Source organism: Nycticebus coucang, chromosome 8 (assembly GCF_027406575.1).
Source record: "Nycticebus coucang isolate mNycCou1 chromosome 8, mNycCou1.pri, whole genome shotgun sequence".
NCBI lineage: Eukaryota > Metazoa > Chordata > Mammalia > Primates > Lorisidae > Nycticebus > Nycticebus coucang.
This window is the reverse complement of record NC_069787.1, coordinates 77,602,330-77,628,893: the sequence shown is the minus strand read 5'-3', so window position 1 is coordinate 77,628,893 and position 26,564 is coordinate 77,602,330. Positions and strand designations below refer to the sequence as shown.

Below are 26,564 nucleotides of genomic sequence, written 5' to 3'. Positions count from 1 at the left end.
TGCTTCCTTCAGTACAATCCAATGACCTCTTTCTTTTGGCAGCTAATTCACTCCTCGAGCCCGCCCAAGGGGAAAGAACATTTTGATTGGTTGTTTAGTCCGGGCCACAGAGACTCACGGGAGCTTCTTCCAAGCATTTGCCTTGATTGCCCAGTTCGCCTGTCAATCTTACCGCTCTTTTGGAGTGGGAGGGAACTGGCAATCCTTTTGGGACCGTCTCTTCCTGGGCTGAAGTGCTGGAGGCCTCGAAGCCGCAGGGGCTGAGAACCTGCTTCGTGGGCGGGGCCACACTGCACGGCCCAGACAGTTTCTCGGCCGTGAGGCTCGGGGAGTGGTCCGAAGCGCCGGGCTGTACGAGGCGGGTGGGGGCGTAGGGCGAACGTGGGGGCGGGACCGGGGCGGGGCCGGAGGAGACGGAAGCGGCGAGCGAGCCTAAGTCGGAGCTGTAGGAAGGCCGCGTTCGGGCAGCGGAGCGGCGTCGGCGGGGTTGGCTGGGGCGGAGTGGCGCTAGAGCCAGGGCGGGCGGGCCGAGGGCCGGGTGGGGTGGGGTAGGGGTCTGGGGAGCAGGTGACGAGCGGACAGGTGGCTCGTCTCCTGGGGTTGTCGGAGCCGGCTGAGCTCCGGTCCCCGCGCAGTCCGGGGGAGGATGCGACCGGGGACCCCAGGGAAGGGCGGGCGGCGGCGACTGCAGCGCTAGCGGCGTGGGTGGGGGGGGGCGGCGGCATGAGGCACGGGGCCGGTGTCCGCGAGAGGGTGGCGCTGCCGGCGGCCCTGCCGCTCCCGCTGCAGTTGCTCGCCGGGCTCGCCGTGCCCTGCCAGCTGGGCCCTGGCCGCTCTCGTCCCGGCCGCCGCCCGGGCTGCCGCTGGTGACCAGTCGTCACGCCGCCGGAGGCTTCACCCGCGCCCTCCCCCAGGACGCGCCAGCGGAGCTCTGGCCCCTTAGCCCCGGACGCGGAGGCCGCGCTGCGTGGGGCGGCGGCAAGGCCTGAAGATGGCCTGGGTGCTCAAAATGGACGAGGTGATCGAGTCCGGGCTGGTGCATGACTTCGACGCCAGCCTCTCGGGCATCGGGCAGGAGCTGGGCGCCGGCGCTTACAGCATGAGGTACTGGGCGCCTCAGGAGGGCAGAAGCCTCGGTCTCTATGGGGAAGGCCTGCGCGGCCCTGGGTGTTTACTAGGCGTGGCTGCGCCCTGCGGTGGCCCGGCCTCCGCAGCCGCGGGGTCGGGGTACTGCCTCGTGGCCGTCGGGGGCCGGTGACTGGCGGGCAGGGGACGGCAGCCCCCAAACCGTTCCTGAGAGCTTCATTTTTGCTGTAAAACACGCCCCGCTGTTAGGACGGCTTGTGTTGGTTGGGGGAAGGGGTTTCCTTTTCTTACGAGTGATTTACAAGCCCCATTAGATCTGGAATACACTGTAAGAAAAGGCAGCACTTACACTGGGAAAATTACTCTCCAAGGTTTTGGCTTCAGTTTCTACTCTCTTGCCCTACATTGTGGTCTTTACTGGCTGCTAATTTTAATCACTTGATATTAGTAAATTATATCATAAGTGAAAGAGTAGCAGTCAGGCAAAAAAGCACTTTGACTTCATTTTGTTTTTCTGATTGTCTCAAAATGAAGTTTACCTATTTGGGGAGTTTCCTCGTGGAGAGGGCTTTAAGATGCAGTGATTGTACCACAAACAATAGTTTGTTTAGTCTCTGTTGTCTGTACTAGCAGCCTCTCATTTTAGTTTTGAGAGGTTGAAACAGATCTGCTTTTAGTCTCTGCCCTTTATCCTTTTTTATCTGTTACCATTTAGAAGGTCTTTATTTTTTTTAGCGGCTTAGTTGAAAATATAGTTTACCCTAACGTTCAGCTGATTAATAAAAGTCTGAAATTCGTTGGTTTGTCAGCTTTTTGTGAATGTGAATTAAATGTAACTTTCTTTTCTTTAGATAGATGTTTGATGTCTTTGAAGTGCTATACTGTTTCCCAGTAGTGTTACACATAACTGCTGCTCTGAGGGAGTGTAAGGGAGCATAAAAGACTTCTGGGTCAGAGCTGGTCTGGAATAGTGGGGGCTGCTCCATGAAGTAATTGGGCTTTTACATGTTAAAGAGATTTAAAACTCTGGGCTATAAAGAACTCTCAGAAAGGTGGAGATGTTTCTTGAGTGTGGAAGCAAGTGGTGGGAAGCATATTAAACTGGGAGTTGAGCCACCAGCGTCTGGCCCTGATTTGGTGTCTGCTCGCTCTCTGAACTTGGCACCTCTTGTCTCTGCAGTTGTGTAACTTGAGGGCTTTATATGAGGGACCTTATTTTCTAAAACAACTGTCTTGGTTGTTGAGGAAATTGAGCTACTGAAAGTCATGGGGTCACCCGAGAGGAGAGTGCTGGAGGCAGTTGGTTCCCTGGAGGAAACATGCCCCTGTAGTGCAGTGCTACTCCTTTTCTCTACTTGGAACAAGGGGCTTGCAGTCAAGGCTGAAGAGAGTACGTGAAGCAAATTTATTATGTGTCTCTTCAGTTGCTTCTCAATTGTGGTAAAATGAGTTTGCTTATTGAAGGTTATTTTGAGCTTTTGCATTTTTCTAGGATTTTATTTGAACCGTTTTAGTGATTTAGCTAGCTTATCACAGAAATAAAATTTTGATGATTTAAAAACCTTTCCCTGACCTTGTTCTTAAATGCCTGACATCTTTGTAATTGTGTATCATCTACAGCATTCTTCATGGGGAAACTTTGTTCCTTGAATATTTTTGGTTGTGTCATTTAATCTAAATTTTCAAGTAACTTTGAGGTTGAATACCATTTTTAAGGAGCTTACTTCGATATCTTTTCATATTTAACTAAGCTTGCTGCTCACAAATTCAAGGACCTTTATTTGAAATTCTCAAGCTTAGGAAATTTCAAAATTTACTTGATAAGGAGCAAGTCTGAAGAAGGCTTAGGCTAGTGCAGGTCTCTTTACATTGCTGTTGCACTGGACATAACCCTGCAATCCTGAGAGGGTTGGAGTGTCTGTAAATGGCACGCTTATTCTCCAGTGAGCAGTCAGTCTCTTTTTCTGGCATCTGATAGGAAGGAATCTCTTTCATTTGTTCTCTCTTAAATTCAAGAAATAAACTCAAAATTATTGGAAAAATGATTGCTTGATAAAAATTTTCTTTGTGGTTAGCTTTCCATTTTTCTTTCTAAGAGCAGAGGGCTGTTTTTGTTTTTTATTGTTGTTGTTTGTTTGTTTTCTTTTTGAGACAGAGTCTCACTTTGTCGCCCTGGGTAGAGTGCCATGGTGTCACAGCTCATAGCAACCTCAAACTCTTGGGCTTAAGCAATTCTCTTGCCTCAGCTCCCAAGTAGCTGGGGCTATAAGTGCCTGCCACAATGCCTGGCTACTTTTTTGTAGTAGTTGTCATTGTTGTTTAACAGACCTGGGCTGGGTTCGAACAGCCACCCTTGGTACATGTGGCTGGTACTGTAACCATCGTGCTACAAGCGCCACGCCCTCCATTTTTCTTTCCAAGTGAGGTGCGCTTATCATATTTATTTCATGGATTGCTTTAAATCAGAGGTGTTCTTGCAACTTCTTTTAGGGAATGGTTTCCTCTGCTTTTGGGAAGATAGCTTGAAAGAAAAAGTTTATCTCAATGACGTGACTTAATAGCTGGAGTTGGTGGCGGGTAGTCTCTGCCATGGAGGTTAGAGCATCACTTTAGGGCATCTAGTAATTCAAGACAGTAGTGTGCAGTAATTGAGTCTGTGACTACCCACTGGACTCCAGCCTGGGTAACATAGAGACACTCGTCCCTTAAAAAGAAAAATGTGTTTTCATAAAATAATGTAGGCTGATAGTACTAGGGATATGTTGAGGCTTTTTGTTTGCATCTTCTTTTTTTGGCTCTGGTTCTCATTTTGTGTATGTGTTCAGTGTGTACTCTTGGGCCACTTGTGAGATGTGAACTGCAGGTTTTATTCGAAATGAGGCAGGTGATATATACATATATATATATTTTTCTTTTCTTTTTTTTTTTTTTTTTAAGAGACAGTCTCACTTTGTTACCCAGACTAGAGTGCTGTGGTGTGAGCCTTTCTCATAGCAACCTCAGACTCCTAGGTTCAAGTCATCCTCCCTCAGGAGGATGAATAGCTGGAACTATAGGTGTGTACTACTACACCCGGCTAATTTTTCTATTTTAGTAGAGGTGAGGTCTCATTCTTGCTCAGGGTGGTCTTAAACTTCTGAGCTCAAGCAGTCCACCCATCTTGGCCTCCAGAGTGCTAGGTTTATAGGCATGAGCCGCTGCGCCTACCAATTAAACATTTTTAATATTGTTTACTGACCAGGCAGAGTGGCTTATGCCTGTAATCCCAACATTTTGAGAGGCCAAGACTGGAGGATCACTTGAGGGTAGAAGTTGAAGACCAGGGCGGGCAACATAGTGAGACCCTCATCTACAAAAAACAAACAGAAAAACAGGCAAGTTGCTCACACCTGTGGTCCCAGATACTCAGGAGGGCCGAGGCAGGAGGATTGCTTGCACTCAGGAGTATGAGGTTGCAGTGAGCTACAATCTCAGTACTGCACTCCGGCCTGGGTGATAGAGTGAGATTTTTTTTAAAAATCTTTTTTATACTATCAGAATTCTAGAATTCTAGATAGGTATGGAGACCTTATAATTCTTCTAGACACATTTTTTTAAATTACATCACAGCTGTGTACATTAATGTATTTATGGAGTAAAATGTGCTGGGTTTCTTTACAATTTACTTTCATCAAACTGGTTAACATAGCCTTCACCACACTTTCTTAATTATTGAGTTAAGACATTTATACTCTGCACTTAGTAGATTTGACATGTACCCTGTACAGTGCACCATAGGTGTGGTCCGACCAATTACCCTTCCTTCTAGATACATTTGTGTGGAGTTGGGGAACCTGTGTCCTTGGGGCCACATGTGGCCTTCTGGATCCTGGAGTGTGGCCTTTTACTGAATCTGTTTTTACAAAAAATCCTTTTAATCAAAGGATTTGTTCTGTGAAGTTTGGGTTGGTGGTGGGCCTGTACTTGGGGGATCTGTAGAGCCACATGTGGCCTTGAAGCACAGCATCCCCACCCCTTTGTCAAGTATGGAGTATGATAAAAAATAATCATTAAAACCTTAAGAGGGTCTTTTGGATGACCTAGTAATTTTCTTTCTATCTCACTATTTACATGAAATTTATAATCTGTAGCAGGTTAATTTCAGGATTTGGGCGTTAATATTGAACCGTGTTTTTGAAGGTAATTAGAAGTAACGGCTTCTTTAGCTTACTTTTTTTTTTTTTTTAGAAAGAGCCTAGCTGTGTTACCCTGTCTGGCATGCGGTGGCATCATCATAGCTCACAGCAACCTCAAACTTCTGGTTCTGGGCTCAAGTGATCTTCCTGCTTACCCTCCTGAGTAGCTGGGACACAGGCACATACCACAATGCCTGGCTAATTTTACTATTTTTTGTATAAATGGGGTTTCACACTTGTTCAGGCTGGTCTTGAACTCCTGACCTTAAGGGATCCTCCCACCTCAGCCTCCCAGAATGCTAGGACTGTAGGCTTGAGCTACCATGCCCAGCCTTTACCTTACTCCTAAAAAAAAAATTTTTTTTTTTTTTTTTTTTTTTTTTGAGACAGAGTCTCACTGTGTTCCCCTCGGTAGAGTGCTGTGGCATCACAGCTCACAGCAACCTCAAACTCTGGGCTTAAGCAGTTCTCTTGCCTCATCCTCCCAGGTACCTGGGACTACAGGTGCCTGCCACAATGCTAGCTATTTTTGTTGTTGTTGTTGCAGTTGTCATTGTTGTTTAGATGGCCTGGCCAGGTTTGAACCCTCCAGCCTGGGTGTATGTGGCCGGCAGGTACCCTACCTACTGAGCTATGGGTACCACCCTAAGAAAACTTTTATATAAAATTCTTATCTTACAAAGGTCATGTCTGAGCCCTATTTGTTAAACTTCACAAATTTATGATTATGTTAAAGGTTTATATGTTATAAATCTTTAATATGATTTTATTAAAGATTTAATATGAGTATTAAAAAAATAGTGACTAATTCTCACATAAATTGGATTTCATTTTGACCAAAGTACATTACTTAAACATTAATTTTTAATTCAACTTTTAATATGTCGTTTAGGATATTGCATCCTCATTTATGAGTGAAATATGTTTGTAATTTCCCTTTATAATAATATATTTTTTCCGATTTTACTATCAGGTGTATCCAGATGAAGTAGAATGGTTTTGAACTATTTCTTTTTCTATTGTCTATAAGATTTGGCACGATCTTTTTTTTGAAATTATGTTTTATTTTTATTGATAAATATTAGTTGTCTATTTTTTGAGACTTTGGAAAAAAAAATAAAAAGTTAACTCCATACTGAACTTCAGAATCAAAGCATTCTATGATAAGCATACTCTTATTTGACAATGTGAATGTTAATTTTTTTGCATTATTATTATTGCTCAATATTTCATTGCAGCAATCATCTGATTTCTTTTCTGAATTTTTGTTTCTGTTTTTGTTTTTTTGCAGTTTTTGTCTGGGGCTGGATTTGAACCCGCCACCTCCGGCATATGGGGCCAGCGCCCTACCCCTTTGAGCCACAGGCGCCGCCCTTTTCTGAATGTATTTATCTTTGTTGGTTCTTTACAAGGTTTTTGTTTCTAGTCCTTATCTGAAACATAGTTATTGTTATTAAATTTTAAGACTTTTTAATTTTGTGAAGGCAAAAAGTGGAAACCAAATAAACCCATGTATGTGTATAGAGAAATTTAAAAAAAAAGAAAAAATATACTTGGGAGGCTGAGTCAAGAGAATCACCTAAGCCCAAGGATTTGGGGGTTACTGTGAGCTGTGTGATGCCACGGCACTCTACCGAGGGTGATCAGGTGAGACTCTGTCTCTACAAAAAATAAAAGATTTATGTTATAAATCTTTTTGAAACAAAAGGTATACTTTATTTTGAAATGGGAGATACATCCATAGTTTACAAATCACTTGCTAAATTGAAACTGCTTTGAGTTGAAGACGTTTCCTATATTGATCAAAAAGTTAAAATGTCGGTTTGTTTGAAGAGATCTATTTGTATAGCAAGGTGACGAGATAACGACAGTGTATTCTTGAAAGATGCTGAGAGTGGCTGTTAAGTGCTCTCACCACAGTAGTAACTATGTGGTGTGATGTAATGCATTTGTTAGGTTTAATTATCCTACAGTGTGTATATATATCAAGACATCACGTTGATAAATACATACAGTGTTATTTGTCAATTTAAAAATTAAAGAGTTTTAAAAAAAGTCAGGATACAGACCCTGAGGTAACAGGAAAATTTTGACTTGGATCAGTGCTGAGTTAGTAAAAGATTAGTAAGAATAAGGTTTATTATGTAGCTGTTACTAGCTGATGATTTTCTTCTGGTCTCATGCTAAAACAATGTCCCTGAGTAGGTGACATTTATCTTAGAAGCATAGACCATCTCTCACCATCTTAAGGTTCAACTTAAGATTTTTGGTGTGAAAGCAACATGTATACAGTAGAAACACACTTAGGAGAAACCATACTTTGTATTCCTAATTTGGGTCTTTTCCTAGGCTAGTGATATGCAGTATGACACTCACCTGATGTTGGGCAGTAGCAGTTAGCCATGGAGCCCAGTCAGCCATCATCAATACTCTACCCTTTATGTATAATCGTTGTTGCCAAATGACTTTGACCAGCTCAACCTTCCTAATGCCTCAACCCTTTAATACAGCTCCTCCTCTTGTGGTGACCCCCAACCATAAAATTATTTACGTTGCTTCTTCATAACTGTAATTTTGCTACTGTTAAGAATTGTAATATATAGCCGGGCGTTGTGGCGGGCGCCTGTAGTCCCAGCTACTTGGGAGGCTGAGGCAAGAGAATCGCTTAAGCCCAGGAGTTGGAGGTTGCTGTGAGCTGTGTGAGGCCACGGCACTCTACTGAGGGCCATAAAGTGAGACTCTGTCTCTACAAAAAAAAAAAAGAATTGTAATATAAATATCTGATATGCAGGATGGTCTTAGGTGACCCCTGTGAAAGGGTCATTCAACCCCAAAAGGGGTCGTGATCCACAGGTTGAGAACCGCTGAGCTATAGGCTAATGTGTTTTGAGCATGTCTGTGGTAGGCTGGGCTAAGCTATGATATAGGTTAGGTGTATTGGATGTATTTTCAATTTATGGTATTTTCTTTTCTTTTTTGGCCGAGGCTGGGTTTGAACCTGCTACCTCCAGCATATGGGGCCAGCGCCCTACCCCTTTGAGCCACAGGCACCGCCCTAATTTATGGTATTTTCAACTTATAATGAGTTTATTGGGACTTAACTCTGAAGTTGAGTATCACAAAAATTGGAGGATCAGTGAAATTTTAAAAACAAATTATGAGGGTTGGCGCCTGTAGCTCAAGCGGCTAAGGCGCCAGTCACATACACCGGAGCTGGTGGGTTTAAATCCAGCCTGGGCCTGCCAAACAACGATGACGGCTGAAACCAAAAAATAGCCGGTGGTGGGCACCTGTTGTCCCAGCTACTTGGGAGGCTGAGGCAAGAGAATCGCTTAAGCCCAGGAGTTGAAGGTTGCTGTGAGCTGTGGTGCCACGACACTACCCAGGACGACAGCTTGAGGCTCTGTCTCAGAAAAAAAAAAAAACTTCTCATTTCCAGGTTTAAAAATCTTTTTTCTGTATTTAATCTTGTCTGTAGCACAGGGAAGAATTTAGCAAATTACTGATTCTAAAATACTTATTTCAGATTATAATGTCCACATTAGTTTTTAAGTTTACCTTATGCTGCAAGGGTCGGTGAACCTTTTCTGTAAAGAGCTATATAGTAAATATTTTAGGCCTTGTGGGCAGTATAGACAGTCACTTTTTTTTTCTTTTTTATAACCTCTTTAAAAAATGTAAAACTGTTCATATAAAGACAATCTGGCTGGATTTGGCTGTGGATCCATAATTTGCTAGTCTCTGCTCTAATGGATGGACTCTAATACAGTAATGGACTTCAGTTGCCATGGAAAGGGATTTGATGAGCCTTGAAATGTTGTGTTTGAGAAGTTATTTTTATGTAGACTAAAAATATCTCAACTAATTTACACAATTCTGTTGTTTGTCCATAGATGTTTATTGTGTTCAGTTTTTAAAATTTAGGGTGGTTTTCCACCTCCCACCCCTCACCTGAAAATTCAACATAGTTTATTGGGGATGCTTAAAACTTGACAATTTATGGATATGGTATCATAAACTTGATATGTGAGCCATGTGCTTTTGCCCATGCCAGTAATCCTAGCACTCTGGGATGCTGAAATTAACGGATTGCTTGAGTTTAGGAGTTCAAGACCAAGAGTCTTGAGCAAGAGTGAGACCTCTGTCTCTACTAAAAATAGAAATAAAAATAATTAGCCAGGCGCTGTGGCAGGAATTTTAGGTTGCTGTGAGCTATGATGAGCCACGGGACTCAATTCTTGGGTGAGAGGGAGACACTCTCTTTCAAAAAATAAAAAGTAAACAAAAAAACCCCAATCTGATGTGTTTTGTCACAGCAGCACTGTTGATTTGCCAGGATACACTTAAACATTTGCTGTTGGTGGAATGCCATCTGATGCTTCATTTTCTTGCTGTGGGTTCTGTGACTGAATTTAGAAGAAGCTCTGTAATACTTGCTTTGGAACAGATCTAATAGATGGGAATGAAATTGTTAGCATTTGGTCTTTTTGTACATTTTTAACTCAGTTTTTGGAAGATTTTGAAAATTTTGCCTTGATAAACTATGACAAAACTAGTTTTTATTCATGTATTTTTTTTTGCAGTTTTTGGCCACAGCTGGGTTTGAACCCACCACCTCCGGCATATGGGGCCAGTGCCCTACTCCTTTGAGCCACAGGCTCTGCCCCATTTATTCATGTATTATTAGATGAACATTTTATTTAAAAAATACTTTTCATTTGGAAGTTTTATGTTGTAGAAATAGTATAGAGTGCTCACATAGCCTTCACTCAGCTTTTCTTATTATCAGTAGAGTACAATTTTCAAAATCTGAAAATTAGCTTTTGTGCAGTACTATTCTCTAAAGTACAAACGTTTATTTGGATTTCACAGTTTTCCCCCTGTTCTCCCTTTTCTAATCCAAGATCCCATTAGTTTTTGTCTACTGTGACTGTTTTTCTGTCTCTTGTGATTGTGACACTTCTGATGTGTAGTGGTCTAAACTGTTGTTTTTAAACATGTAACTTTTTTTTTTTTTTTGGAAGCAAAAGATAAGATATACTAGTGATGCTATTTGGCCTTGAGAGGACGTCTCTCTCATTTGAGCAGTGATTTTGGGTAGAGTAGGACCATTGTGTTGTTCAGGGATTACTCTGTCATCTTTCTGAATCAAATAGGGTGCAGCATATTTTGTAGTCATTTCATAATGAAAGTATTGAGATATTTTAAAATACTTAAAATAATTGCAAACCATTGTGTATTACCATAATTTTTTGATTAAAATATTTTTTTCAAAACAAAAAACTTAGCAAGAAGAGTAGGTTTTGTATGTTCAAATCTCTTATATGTCTGACTTAGCAAAAGATAGATGGATTCTCACATCTGCTATTGGAATATATTGTTTTGTTGATGTATAAGGAAAATCAGCCTCACTTAGGTAAGTGGCTGGAAAAAAAATCATATCACTAATCCTTTCAGATAATTGTGGGTATTCTTTTTGTTTTTTTGGCTGGGGCTGGGTTTGAACCCGCCACCTTTGGCATGTGGGGCTGGCGCCCTACTCCTTTGAGCCACAGGCGCCGCTCTATTGTGAATATTCTTAATATTACACCAACACTTGAGAAATGGTAGTTTCTTAAAAAGTTTAGTTGCTGTGTAGAATCTGAAACTGTATCAGTGTACTTTTGTATCCTGTTATATTAGAATGAATTTGTGTGTCTTGCACTTTGATTAGTTCTCTTCCTGTGTTTCGAAATACGCATGCATTGGTCATTTGGAAAAAGAGTGCTTTCCTGAGTTATACAGGTCATCCATACGTTGACATTTTTTGTTACCAAAAAAATCATATTCCTTAATATTGCTACCATCTCATCAGAGAAAGTACATGGTAGAGGACGCAAAAAATTTTTTACTGGCAACAAAGACCATTAGTTATTTTCATAAAATGAGAGGCTCACTTTGTTCTTTTTTTTTAATTGTTGGGGAATCATTGAGGGTACAAAGAATCAGGTTACACTGCTTGCATTTGTTAGATAAAGTCCCTCTTATAAATGTGTCCACTTTGTTCATTTTTTTGAAATTTCTGAGAAATATTCAGATCTGAAAAAAAAATCATAGTTTGTTTTTCTTTTCAAGTAAAAATGATGTTCCTTAAAAAAACTGCTAGGTCATCTCACAACGTCAAACACTTGCACAAGAGCTTTTCCTTGAGACAATCATCGGATTTAGGTGTGTGGCAGAAATACATTATACTCATCCAAGCACCAATATTTAACAAAATTAATAACTTTTATGGCGTTTGGCATTCACAAAGAATAAAATGACTACTGGTATACTTTAGTGCCATTGTCTTGATTCATGTGAAGGCACCAACAGTTCTAAAAACCATTGGTGTTGTGCTATAAGTTTAAAAGTCAACAAATTAAAAAAGGCAAATAATGCCTTAGTATTCTGAAAATAGTCAATCTGTTGAACCCCCTCAAAAGTCTTAGATCCCCCAGGATTCTATATACCACACATTGAGAGAGAACCTGTCTAGCACATGCTTAGACTTTAGATACTCTAAATATTTTTTCCTGAATTTAAAAACAAACCCATTCTTATTATTATTGTTTTTTTTTTTGTTTGTTTTGAGACAGTCCCACTCTGTTGCCCAGGGTTGAGTGCTGCAGCATCACCATAACTCATGGCAACCTCAAACTCTGGGCTTAGGTGATCCTCTCGTTTCAGCCTCCTAAGTAGCTGGGACTACAGGCACCCACCACTTTGCCCAGGTAATTTTTCTATTTTTAGTAGAGGCAGGGTCTTGCTCAAGCTACTCTCAGACTCCTGAGCTCAAGCAGTCCACCCATCTTGGCCCCCCAGAGCGCTAGGATTGCAGGCATGAGCCACTGCACTGGCCCAAAACAAACCCATTATTAGAGCTTATAGAAGGTAAATAGCAGAGTTTGGATTTGAAGCTCCAGAACTGGGGTTTGACCTTCACTCCTTCCCACTGTAGTCTTAGGCTGCCTACTAGTTAATAATTGAAATGTTTTCTCAGTAAAGATATAATATGATCTTTCTGTATAGTAGGGAAGTTGGGAATGCTATTTGTTGTTGTTCCTATTATCTTTAAGACCTTGCTAAACTTCTTAGTTCAAATAATTTGTAGGATCTCAATTTTTCTGTGTAGTTGGACAGTATTTTTAAATAGTGGTAGGTTTATTGCTTCCTTTTATTGCTTTCTTACTGTTTTTTTTTGTTTTTTGTTTTGCTTTTGTGGGGTAGCTAGGGCTTCATGCAGCGTTGTTCAGAGCACTAAGAACTTGAATTTTTAGTCTTAATTTTAGAGAGAATGTGTTCAAAGTTTGTTTTTTTCCCTTTATTTTTGAGACAATCTCACTTTGTTGACTTGGGCAGAGTGCTATGGCGTCACAGTTCACAGCAGCCTCAAATTCTTGGACTCATGCTATCCTCTTGCCTCAGCCTCCCAAGTAGCTGGGACTACAGGCGCCTGCCACGAAACCCAGCTTTTTTTTAGAGACGGAGGTCTCATTCTTCCTGGCCTTGAACTCCTGAGCTCAAGCAGTCCTACCCACCTTGACCTCCCAGAGTGGTGCGATTACAGGAGTGAGCCACTGCACCTGGCCAGAAGTTTCACAAATAGGTTGTCTCTACTCCTTGATGAAATTGGTCCTTAATTTTCTGTATGCCCATTTTTTAAAAATCAAGGCTATATTAATTTCAAGTGAGTTAGAAATTTTTTATGGGCTAAAATGTTTTGTATGAGCTTTTTTAAAGGTTCTATAAAGCTCACCTGGATAACAACTTGGATTTGGTGATTTTAACTTTTTATTTTATTTTATGTTTTTAAAGAGACGGAGTCTCATTTTTTTTGCCCTTGGTAGAGTGCTGTGATGTCACAGCTCACAGCAACCTCCAGCTCTTGGGCTTAGGTGATTCTCTTGCCTCAGCCTCCTGAGTAGCTGGGACTACAGGCGCCCACCACAATGCCCGGCTATTTTTTTGATGCAGTTTGGCCGGGGCCGAGTTAGAACCCGCCACCCTCTGTATATGGGGCTGGCGCCCTACTCACTGAGCCACAGGTGCTGCCCTTTAACTTTTTTTTTGATGAGTAGATGTTTGACTATACGTGTGATTTATTTAATGGGTATGAGGGTATCTGATTTTCAGTGTCTTAATTGTGGTTGGTTCATGACCTTCTGCTGTCAAGCATAGGCTTTCTGCTGCTCAGTAATTGTACCAGGGTATCTTCATCTCCTCCCCTTCTCTGCTAGAGGACTAGGTGACTCCTTCTCCTCAGACTGACAACTCTTCCTTCCCTGCCTATTTTCAGTTGATTCCCTTGGTACTTAACTGAGAAAACTGAATTTCTACGTACTATCTTGTCTTATGAGTTTTTCTACCGTTGTATCCAGATGTGGATTTCTTTTTACTTATCCTAGTGAGCTGATTTGGGCTTCTTAAATCAGTGAATTGGCATTTTGTATCAGTTCTGGAATTTGCTCCATCTTTATCTTTTCAGATATTGCCTCTCCAATCTGTTCTTCTGGGACATCAATGTAAAATATCATTGTCTTTTTTTTTTTTTTTTGAGACAGAGTTTCACTATGTCACCCTTAGTAGAGTGCTGTGATGTCACAGCTCACAGCAACCTCAAACTCCGGGGCTTAAGTGATTGTCTTGCCTCAGCCTCCCTAGTAGCTGGCCTACAGGAGCCCACCACAATGCCCATCTATTTTTGGTTGCAGTTGTCGTTGTTTAGCAGGCCTGGGCCAGGTTCACACCCGCCAGCCCCCGTGTATGTGGCCAGCACCCCACTCACTAATGTGAGCTCTGAGCGCATTCTGTCTTTTCTTAACTTCTCTTCCACATTTCCCTCTCTCTGCTGCCTCTGGATAACTTCTTTCTGCCTACCTGTATCTAGTTTCCTACGTTGGTCTTCACTTCTGAACTGCTTAATGTTGACCATTTTATTTTACAGTTCTCTTTTTTCTTTCTCAGTTTTGTTGTCTCTTAAAGGTTTCTTTTCCTTTTAGGACTTCTCAGGTTATTTATTTATGTATTTATTTTTGTCAGAATCTCACTCTTTTGCCTAGGCTAGGATGCCATAGGCCAGCCTAGTTCACAGCAACCTCAAATGCCTGGACTCAAGTGTGATCCTCCTACCTCAGCCTCCTGATTGGTTGGTGACTGCCATATGGTGGGCTAATTTTTCTATTTTTAGTAGAGATGGGGTCTCTTTCTCAGGCTGATCCCATGCTCCTCAGCTCAAGCAATCTGCCTGCCTCGATCGCCCAGAGTGCTAGAATTATAGGAGTGAGCTACTGCATCCAGCATTGTCTTTTATTTCTTTAAACAGAGTAAGCATAATTGTATAATATGGATCTGATAATTCCAGCATCTGAAGTCTGGTTTGTACCCAGTCAGGAAAGTAGAAATTATTTGATGGTTTAAGCAAACAGGGAATAAATAAAGGGATTATTTGATTATTTGCATTTGATTGCAAAGGTGCTGGGAGGGTTTGGGGGAGGGAGGGCATGTACCTGGTGTGTACCTGATGTGTAACACACTGCAAGGATTTGGGGAGGAGGTGCTGTTGCTAATTCCCTGTAATTTCCAGCAACCAGTCTGTGTGGCTACCTGCCTTTGTGTCTGGCTTTTTCTTTTCCCACTCTTGTAATTTCCAACCAGTGCTTTCCTTTGGAGCAACCTTATAAGACTCTAGCTAGCAAGAAGTCTTTTTTATGGAGTTTTCAGGCTGTCAGTGCTTTGTAACCGAGGCAGGAAAGAGCTGAATACCAGTGGATAGAACGTGGAATTGGATATATGCCGTCTGTTGTTTTTGCTATTGGTTTTTGCTCCTAGAGTCTTGCTTGTACTTTTATGCCTGGTTATTTTTGGGTACTGGCATTTCAAAAGGACTTGGAATGATTTGATGTCCTTAGGCTTTTCATTTGCTTGTCAAACCCCTGGGAGCCTTACCTGTCAGTGATTCCCTGGACTACCCTGGAGATGCTATCTAGTTCTGGAAGCCTAAGCAAAAGCTTTCTCTTCACCCTTAACCCTGAACATCTGGCTGTATCCATCCAGTTTAATGTGGACAGGGGTATCTTAGACCCACAACATAGCTTTGTGGTTCACTGTCTTGTTGGCTCTTCAATGCTTTTATGAATGTATGTGTAATGATTCAGCTTTGTTTATTTCTTGTTCTCTGTGGAAGTAGAGTGGGGTAGAGTTTGACCTAAATTACTTAGCCTGCCATTACTAAACATTTACTCCGTTTTCTGTGTTATTTCTATCTTGGTTCTTTTCCTGTCTCTTAAATCCTTTAGAATTTTCATTTAGCTTCCAAATATGTTTTGGCTATCTTTCATTAAGAGAAATTTCAATTTTTTTTTTTTTTTGTAGAGACAGAGACTCACTTTATGGCTCTCGGTAGAGTGCCGTGGCCTCACACAGCTCACAGCAACCTCCAACTCCTGGGCTTAGGTGATTCTCCTGCCTCAGCCTCCCAAGTAGCTGGGACCACAGGCGCCCGCCACAACGCCCGGCTATTTTTTAGTTGCAGTTTGGCCGGGGCCGGGCTTGAACCCGCCACCCTCGGTATATGGGGCCGGCGCCCTACCAACTGAGCCACAGGCACCGCCTGAGAAATTTCATATTTTAACTGCTTTTGAAAACTAATACAGTCATAGAGTTATATTTAAAAGCATCCCCCTCACACTAATGTCTCCCAGCCATTCATTTGTCCTCCCTGAAGGCAGCGTACATTGCTGGATTTTTAGACATCCTAATAGAAATAGTTTGTTTTTTTTTTTTTTTTATGATTTCCAAGTCTTCTATAGCATCCTAATTTTTTTTTTTTTTGAGACAGAGTCTTACTGTGTTGCCCTCGGTAGAGTGCGGTGGTGTCATAGCTCACAGCAACCTCAAAGTCTGGGGCTTAAGTGATTTTCTTACCTCACACTTCCAGTAGCTAGGACTGCAGGCCCAGGTTGAGTTCAAACCTGCCAGCCCTGGTTTATGTGGCCTGCGCCCTGAACACTGAGCTACGGGTGCCGAGCCCTATAGCATCCTAATTTGGGGTGTTAATCTATGATAAAATTTACCAACCTCTATTCTTTCAGTTTTGCCTTATAAAATGTATCATTTGGTTTCATGGATTTTGAGACTGAGTTTAATACAAGGCAAGACTATTGTAGCTTTCTATTAAGTTTTTTATTCACAAATTTCCTATTTATTTTAGTTTAAGAATCTGTCTTTACAGATTCCCCAATGAATCCCCAACAATAAAAAAAAGAAAAAAAAGAATCTATCTTTAATGCTCAAAAGTCTGGACTACAAATACCATTGGATATTAGAACTTTTTTATGGTTCTACATAGAAATTATGATCTTAAAATATCTGGAAATCTAGTTTTCCATTGTAGTAATAATTGATTTTTTAAAAACAGATAAGATCTTGCTCTGTTATCCACACTGAAGTGCAGTGATACTATCATAGCTCACTGCGGCCTCCAACTCTTAGGCTCAAGTGATCTTCCCATCTTAGCCTCCCAAATAGCTAGTACTAAAGAATGCACCACCATGCCTGGCTAATTTTTAAAACATTTTATTTGGAGAGACAGTCTTGCTATGTTGCCAGAGATACTATGTCGCCAGGCTGGTCTGGAACTTCTGGCCTCAAGTGATCGTTCAGTTATCCTTCCTCCTCGGCCTCCCAGAGTGCTCAGATTACTGGTGTAAGCCACTGTGCATGGCTTCAGTTTGTAAATGCTAAAGCTAGCTTATTGATTTAGCATGTATTTGGACTTCTTTGTGTTAGATGCTGAGGTCAGTCAGTGAAGAAACAAGTTTGGGACTTGATATATTTATGGGGGATACCAGCTTAATAAGTCGTGTGTATTTTTGGAAAATGGTAAGAGCTGTGTGTAGAGCAGGGTAAAGGAAATTGGGAGTATGGATGTGAGGACTGCAGAGTCAAGTCCTTTCTGAGAAGGCAGCATTGTAATGAAATGATATCCATTAGAAGAGCCACTATAAAGGTCCTGGAAAAGGCATGAAGGGAGGCTGGTTTGGCTGGGGCAGGTGGAATGAGGGTGAGGAGGTGGGCGCTGAGGAGCAGGTTAGGTAGGGCCTTGTAGGAGTTTGTAAGGACCTTGGTTGAAAGTGAGCTGATGGAGGGTTCAGAGAAATGAAATGATACTTCTGTTTGAAAAGAATCATTGGTTGCCATGTTGATTGGAATGCATTTTTCTTTCTAATTAAGTAAAAAATTAATTGGGAATTCATTGGCAAGTGACTTTTAGGTGTTTATATGTTAAGTTTGTTCAAGAGTCAGTCAGCACCCGCTATAAGCATAGTATTTTTTTCTGTGTGGATCGTTGAGGCTATAACCAAGTGAAAAAAAAAAAGGAATTGTCTTCTAGGGCCTGAAGCATATACAATTTTATCGTCTATTTGTGACAATTTATAAATAGCTATTTTCATACAGTCCTATTTATGTCTCATTTTGATGACCTGTATCTAATGATCAACCCAAGCAATTAGCATTAAAGTCTCTTAAAGTTAGCATTAAATTCTTTAAAATTACTCCTCATGTTATTTTTCAATATGCTTCTGAGTCAGCTCTCATTTCACTCTTTCCTTTCTCACCAAGAGGGATTTAAATGCTTACATAGGCATGGCATAAGAATATATCATATATTTTTTTTAGCCAGATGTGGTGGTTTATGCCTGTAATCTCAGCACTTTGGGAGGCCGAAGCAAGCAGTTTGCTTGCAGCCAGGAATTTGAGACCAGACTGGGCAACATAGTGAGATCCTGTCTCTACAAACATTTTAAAAAATCTGTCATGGGTAGTTATGCACCTGTAGTCCCAGCTACTTAGGAAGCTGAGCTAGGACAGTGCGTTATCATTGTACCACTGAACTCTGGCCTGGGCAACAGGGAGACTTTCTCTCTTAACAAAAAAAAAAAAGAAAGAAAGAAAAGAATACACACTATTATATGTTCATCTATCCTCGAGCCTTGACTATTATGACTTGTTTATAAAAAGAACTGCTCTGATTGCTGAAGTCTCAGGAAAAGTTTTTACATCTGTCCCCAAGGCAGGAACTTACAGGGGATAAAACTCCAGGGTGTGGAGGATTCTTGGAGGGTAGACACCATTGCAGACCGTGTAGTCCTTGGTTATTCTTATGTACTTAGGAGTGTTTTGATGGTTCCTGGGTATAAATAAAAGAGAATGAGGAGAATCAGTAGAGAATTTAGTGTCTTTGAAAATAAGCTTTAATAGAAATACGTGTGGTGAGGAGGGAATGCAGGTAGGAGATTGTTCCTTCCCAGCGTTTCTCTCCCATTTTATTTGTTCCCACATTTCTTTGTCTTAAGACTGAGTTGATACATTCTGCTTTTGAATTGAATTTAATTAAAGTGGGCTACCAAATATCTGAGTTTGCCAACAGCTTGTAGGGAAATAAAAGTGAAAATAAGATAGGGTATGATGGTTCACACTTGTAATCCTAGCACTCTGGGAGGCCCAGGTGGGTTTATTGCTTGAGTTTAGGAGTTTGAGACCAGCCTGAGCAAGAGTGAGATCTCATCTCTACTAATAATAGAAAAACTGAGGCAAGAGGATCGCTTGTGCCCAAGAGTTAGAAGTTGCTCTGAGCTCTGATAACACCATGGCACTTTACTCAGGGCAACAGAGTGAGACTGTCTTAAAAAAAAAGTAAAAATCGTCAATTCAGACAAGTCTCTGTTATTGGTGTTAAAATAGTAGTTATTCATTTTGATATTTTGTTGTTATTACTGTTATTTTACTTTTTGTTGAGGAATGAATAAAGAATATATGGAAGAGCTAACAAGATGTAAATGTATATCTCATGGAATTATCTCAAAAATAATCACCCTCTGTACATTAAAGATAAGTACGTAAAATGGTGTATGTACTTTGAAAAAGTTTGGCAATTTCTCAAAAAGTTAAACAGAGTTATCATATGGCCCAGTAATTCCACTCATAGGTATATAACCAAGAGAATTGAAATGATGTATGCTCAAAAATATATGAAAGTGCTCACTACCATAATTCATAATAGCCAAAAAATGGAAAAAAACCAAATGTTCATCACTTGGTGAATGGATGCCGAATATGGTATGTCCATACAAGGAAAAGAAGTTATAAAAAGCAACGGTGTGCCAGGCATGATGGCCTGTACGTATAGTCCCAGCTATTTGGGAGGCTGAGGCAGAAGGATCCCTCAATCCCAGGAGTGTTAGTATAACCTGAACAACATAGTGAGACCCTATTGAAGAAAAAAAAATGAAATACAAATATTTATTTATGTTAAAACATAAATTGTTCTTGAAACATGTTAGGAGAAGGAAACCAGTCACATAAAGACCACATACTTATATGATCACATTTATATTCAGTGCCCAGAATAGGCAAATCTATAGATATAGACAGTGTATCAGTGGTTGCCAGGGGCTGAGTGGGTCCAGTGATGGAATGGGTACAAAATTTCTTTTTGATGTGAGAAAATGTTCAGTTAGAGATGGGTGATGGTTGCACAACCCTATGACTATATGAAATACTAAAAACCACTGAATTACATACTTAAAAGGGTGACTTTTATGGTATGTAAATTTTACTCAAGCTATTAATGACAACAGAAAAAACCCTAAACATACTCATATGTGTTTAAATTTAGGTTGACAGAGTATAGACAAAAAACCCCTGCATCTTTCTCCCAGTCAATGCCCTGAACTATTGTGGAGGCAGGGGGAATAGCAGCTGTTTCTAATGTGACTATTAGCATCTCAGAAGGAATCATTGTTTTAGACGAGGCATAAAGTTTTATGTTCTCAGCCCTTGCCAGGCCTAGCAGGGAACTTTTTGTAAAGCACCATTTTAATCAAATGCTTCTTTGTAATTTTCTGGTGCCAATGTGACCTACCTTTGGCAGCAATAATAGTTGCTCTCTTTTAAAACAGGTAGCTATGCATTCTTGACTTGCTTTTTTTAATTGTAGAAATAATTTGGGGTTTAACGTTTTTGAAGAATTTTTTAAAGTACCACATATATTATCAGCCTGATCTCTTACTTTATCAGTAGGATGGAGTTTATTAACTACTACTGACTGTATACACTTAATCTTAGCCACTCCTAATCCCCCACTAGAAATGTGTGTTGTTAAAACCATCCTTCAGGTGAACCACAATTAGCATTAGTAGTTCTTTTGTTCTATGTACAATTTCTGATCTTAAATTTTAAAAGAAACTACCCCTAAATGTTTATATGCTTTTAAATATTTTAAACCCCAAATAAGATCAGTGTTAATTTTTTGTTTTCCAGTGATGTTTTGGCATTGCCCATTTTCAAGCAGGAAGATTCCAGCCTTCCACTAGATGGTGAAACTAAACACCCACCCTTTCAGTATGTGATGTGTGCTGCAACATCTCCAGCAGTAAAACTGCATGATGAAACCCTCACTTACTTGAACCAAGGTTAGTATGGCTGTGTCATATTGCAACATGCAAGAATTTACAAAAATCCTTGATTACTGGTAATAATTTAAAATTAGATTCTTTTTCTTAAATTTTACAATTTTGGTCAATGAAAATTGTAGGGATTTTATTGTGAGCCAAGTTAATAGATTTGTTAAGTCTGTGAAGAAGGATTTATAACAGTTTTTCAGACATAATCCAAAGGAAGAACAAGTAGGAAAGAGTGTCAGTTATTTTTAGGGACAGTTGTTTCAGTATGGAACTTGAAAATGAATCAGAAGTCCAGCTGGCAAGGAACCTGGATCTCAAACATAAGGCAGTTTAATGCTGAAAATAGACTTAAGCTTCAGTAAGATGAGGTCTGGCTAAATAAACTGTGTCAAATTTTATCTTCTCATATCTTGTTTTTATGTTATGTCAGAGTGTTACATTTTGGTGGTAAGAAAGAGTGGGCAGGATGGAAAAAAGATGTGGCAGTAGAATTTACCTTTGGAAAGTATGCAGCTTGGGCACAGGCTAAAGTAACCTAAAATTACTTTGTTATATAGCAAGTAATTTGTTGGCTGGATATGCTGAAAACACATTGAATTCTTATTTTTAAAACAATTCTGAGCATTTTTGTTATCGTAAAAGTAATGCATACTCATTGTAGAAAATTTGGGTAATATGTGAAAGAATGATACTAAAAATTGGGTATAATTAATATTTTTGGTACATTTCTTTGTAGGAATATACATTTTCTTTCTAATTTTCTAATTAGAAAAAAATTGGAACTGTTCATCTATTCATTTAAGATTATATTGTGAGTATTATTAATGGTTTGTTTGTTTTTTTTGAGACAGAGTCTCATTATGTTACCCTCGGTAGAGTGCCACACAACTCACAGCAACCTCAAACTCATGGGCTTAAGCAATTGGCACCCACCACAACACCCGGCTATTTTTTTGTTGCAGTTGTTTAGCTGGCCTGGGCCGGGTTCCAACCCACCACCCTCGATGTAACCACTGTGCTACGGGTGCTGAGCCTGTATTTTGATTATTTTTCTGTCATTAAATAGAATTTTTATTTCCTTGAACTTTTGGAGAGAACTACAGATTTCAGACTATTTACTTGTGATTAGTATTCTGAAACATAGAAGAATTTCTGACTATTTTGTATGTAAGTAGGAACCTATGAAATTTTACTGCAGAAAGTTCTATCTGTGGCACCTGTGACAATATACTATCACTTTGTTTTTAATACTTGGTATTTAGGTAGTCTTTCTGTTATTCGATACTTAAGTTTTAAATTTGAAAGAACCTTAAGAATTTATTTGGTACTCTGTTTAGTTGTAAAAATCTCAGAGGAAACAATGTATGGGTAAGGATATTCACTGTAACTTTATTTCTACAGACAAAAAAGGAAGTAACTTCAATTTCCCTTACTTGGGAATAGATTTTGTTACAGGCATGTGTGTGCAGGTGCACATACACATACAAACACATACACAGACATCCTGTTTAAAGGAATGTATAGGGTGTGTATTTGTTGGCCTGGGGGATGTCTGTAGTTTATCATTGTTATTATTAAACTGATAAAGATATTTCATACTGATGAAAGTTACAGTCCACCATCTGTAGTGGTGCTGTATAGGAGGATGACATGAACTGAGTGCTCATGGTGTGTGAAAGATCGAACTAAATATAGTACCTTATTCAGTTCCTACAATTGCCCTAGAAGAGGTTTTAGTAATATATTCCACAGATTAAACTGAACAGTTTGTTTAATTTGCTCAAAGTCAATTTAGAAAGCTCAGGTTTTTAAAAAAATTATTTTTATTTATGTAATTATTTTTTTGAGACAGAGTCTCTCTTTGTCACCCTTTGTGGAATGCCATTGTGCCATAGCTCACAGAAACCTCAAACTCTTGGGGTCAAGTGATTTCTCTTACCTCACTCTCCCAAGTAGCTGGGACTATAGCACCTGCCACAATGCCTGGCTATGTTTTTAGAGACAGGGTCTGGCTCTTGCTCAGGCTGGTCTTGAACCCATGAGCTCAGGAACTCCACCCACCTTGGCCACCCAGAGTGCTAGAATTACAAGCGTGAGCCACTGTGCCTGGCCCCTAAAAAAATTATTGAAGTATGTATAGTAGTGTGCACAGGTCTTGAGCATACATACAGTTCAATGAATTTTAATGTTTGTGTATATTCTCTTGAAACTATCTTATAGCCAACATTTCTAGCACTCCAGCAGGTTCCCCTGTGTCTGTTCCTCCATTGGTATCTGATTCGAATATAAGAAAAACAGGTATAAATGTACAAACAATATTTTAAAATGACTGATTATGGTTAAAAAGTGAATGGGCTTGATGAATTTTATCCAGGCATTTCAATAAAATCCATGAATACCTTTTTTAGATGAAGTGACATGGCTGTGGAAAGTTGTTACAAAGCATACCTCAGCGACACCATTTTTAGTGTAGCAGTATCTATCAGTTTTGATGGTGTGACTTTTAAGTAGTGACATAAGTTACTATTTTTTCTTTCTGTTTATAAAAGTCAGTTTGTTACTGTTTTTAATACACATGAATCAATTTTCTTGCATTGAAATGAATTCTTCAGCTCCACCCAGGAAAATAACATACAATGGAAATGGAGTCTTGTTTATTTAAAAATGATGTGGAGGCCAGGTGTGGTGGCTTACACCTATAATCCTAGCACTCTGGGAGGCTGAGGCAGGTGGATTGTCTAAGCTCAGGAGTTCGAGACCAGCCTGAGCAAGAGTGAGATCTCCGTCTCTAAAAATAGCTGTGGTGGGTGGCTGTACTCCCAGCTACCCGGGAGGGTGAGGCAAGAGGATCTCTTGAGCCCAAGAGTTTGAGGTTGCTGTGAGCTATGATGCCATGGCACTCTACTGAGAGTGACAAATGACACTGTCTCAAAAAAAAAAAAAAATTATAGGGTGGCACCTGTGGCTCAAAGGAGTAGGGTGCTGGCCCCATATACCAGAGGTGGAGGGTTCAAACCCAGCCCCAGCCAAAAACAGCAAAAAAAAAGTATAATAATGTGGAGGTTTTATAAGAAGGGATTGGATAGGGCACTTGAAACTCATTTATCAATACAGGTTTTAATTCATTTTAAGCTTACACATATGAGTTTATCTGCACCCATTGTAATAAGTGAGAGAGAACTTAAACAGTCACTTTTTTTTTTTTTTAAGAGGTAGGTCCTCTTGCCTATGCTTGGTATGCTGTGGCACGATCTAGCCTCAAACTCCTGGGTTCAAGCAAATTTCCTGCCTCCGCCTCCTAGAGTAACTAGGACTATAGGCATGTGACATACCACTCAGCAAATTTTTAAACCCCCCCCCCCTTTTTTTTTTTTGGTAGAGACAGAATTACTATATCGCCCAGGCTACTTTTGTTTTTTTTTTTTTTTTTTTGTAGAGACAGGGTCTCACTTTATGGCCCTTGGTAGAGTGCCATGGCCTCACACAGCTCACAGCAACCTCCAACTCCTGGGCTTAAGCAATTCTCTTGCCTCAGCCTCCCGAGTAGCTGGGACTACAGGCGCCCGCCATAACGCCCGGCTATTTTTAGGTTGCAGTTTGGCCGGGGCCGGGTTTGAACCCGCCACCCTCGGTATATGGGGCTGGCGCCCTACCGACTGAGCCACAGGCGCCGCCCGCCCAGGCTACTTTTGAACTCCTGGCTTCAAGCAGTTCTTCTGCCACCATCTCCCCAAGTGCTGGGATTATGCCTGGGCTTTTTTTTTTTTTTCTTCTAGTTAGTGGAGGTTTATTAAGCCAAAGTTTGAGGATATGAATGGGATAAAAAAAAACCACAGATGAATCTGTGGCTGTTTTTCCAAAGGGGAATTTGGGGACTTGAGTATTTAAGGCAGCAGTTGTCAACCTGTGGGGCATGACCCCTTTTTAACAATGAAAATAGATTGTGGCATTAGGAAGGTTGAGAACCACTGATTTAAGAGAATATGTACAGATTAAAAAAAAGATGGGAGGGTAAGGCAAATGGTTACATTCTTGTGAGGCCCATGAAATCTGCATTTTACATAAGTAAGAGAAAAAGGGAGAGAAGGAAAAATCAATTATGTAGGCATCCCTGGATAGGTAGAAGGTTTTATCACGTTGGTGTTCTGCACCTGGGAAGATATGTTGAACTTTGTAGTCAACATTATTAGCATGGCATCAAACAGACTTCAGTTTTAGAAGCTAGGCGTAGATTGTAGACCCAAAGTTATAATTTGCATGTCCTTGTTTGTTTACGTCTTGGAAATAATAGGTGACAGATCGTGAAAGAAAGTATTATCCCTATTTTATGATGACATTAAAGCCTTTACGTTAAAGCCTTTAAATGTAGTAAAAATTTTTCCTAGTTTATTTATTTAGATTATTGACTGTTTTTTATGAATATAGATTTAAACCCAGCTTTTTCTAATTCAAAATTTTATTTTCTTAACCACTAACTCTCTTTGTGAGTTTTTTTTTAAGGTTTTAGTCAATTTCTCCAGTTTTAATTTAACAATTTAAACAAATGCTATATTTGTTTAATATATTTGTATATTGTATACATGGTTCAAAATTCAAAGAGGAAGAAAAGGTATCCAATAAAAAGTTGTCTTTTGAGTGTGGCCATTTGGAATTCTTCTATGCGGTCCTTGACTCACCCTATGAGAAATGTTGTAAGGAAGCTGAACGTGTGAGTGACAGAGCTGTATTTGCCCTTGAGAGAAATGTGAAAGTTATCATACAGAAGGAACCTGGGGCCTTTGGAGCAGCAGATAGTGGTCAGGGAGGACCAGAGACCTTGCCAGGCTTGGGCGAGTTCTGTCCTTCTCTGGAGAGATCTAATTTACTGGCAGTGAGCTTTTATCCAGTACATGGACATTTTGTCTACACTCTACTCACCTAATACTCCCTGCACCTTAACACCCTGTGTCAGGTCATCTTGTGAAGATCACCAGCACTCCATCAGGGCACGGAGGAGGAGACGCTTGGGCCAGGCTCTGCACTGTGGCTGCAGCCCGGGTTCCTGCCTGGGTCCCTGCACATCTGTAGTACAGTGTGCAGCTACACTTCGTGACTGAGGAGCAGCTGTTCGGGCCGGGGCAGTTCTGCTTTCCCAACCTTCAACCTCTGCGGCTGGAGGTGCACCCGGGCGTGGCAGAGGAGGAAGCGGACTTCACGGTGACTGACGGAACAATAATTTCATGATTTCAATATAGCTTCCCAAGAAGACATTTAATGAAACTGAACCGAGACTTTCAGGGGACTATTGAGGGCTGAGACAAGATGGCTGACTGAAGCCAGCTTTCCACAGAGGCTCCCGTCCAGAAGGAGAGTTAAAGGACAGAAATTTAGCAAGTAACCTGGTGGATTAGAGCTACACCAAAAGAGGTTGAAGAACGCACATCAACCCAGCTGCGGCGAGCTGCGACCCCAAGGATACAAACAAAAGCTGAGACTTCAAGCCAGAGTAACTGTTTCACTGGGGTCGGACAGAGACCAGCTGAAAACAAGACAGAACCACTTAGCTCCACCACACCAAACAGGTCCCCAGTTTCTCAGGCCATAGCACTGTACAGGTCCTCGACAAAGCTCCAGGGGAAAAATCAAACGGTGTAAAACAACCATGGGGTGGAATCAGTGGAAAAACTCTGGTAACATGAATAACTAGAATAGATCAACCCCCCCCCAAGGAAAGATATGGCAGATGTAACTGAAATCCAATTCATACACAGCTGGCTGAGATGTCAGAGATCGAATTCAGAATTTGGATTGCAAACAACATTAATAGAATGGAGGAAAA

General features: G+C 40.6%; 1 protein-coding gene across 4 annotated transcripts in view; it reads left to right on the top strand.

Annotated features, from left to right (window-relative positions):
- Window positions 1-598: 598 nt before the first annotated feature.
- The window catches only part of UBP1 (upstream binding protein 1), a 68,459-nt gene continuing 42,493 nt past the window's right edge, over window positions 599-26,564 (top strand). For 3 of the 4 annotated variants that reach the window (XM_053599931.1, XM_053599932.1, XM_053599929.1), the window contains exons 1-2: window positions 599-1,104; window positions 20,604-20,755. In XM_053599931.1, the coding sequence (XP_053455906.1) occupies window positions 992-1,104; window positions 20,604-20,755 (265 nt within the window). In that variant the 5' untranslated portion in view covers window positions 599-991. The remainder of the gene's footprint in view (window positions 1,105-20,603; window positions 20,756-26,564) is intronic. The other variant, XM_053599930.1, reaches the window with a different exon arrangement.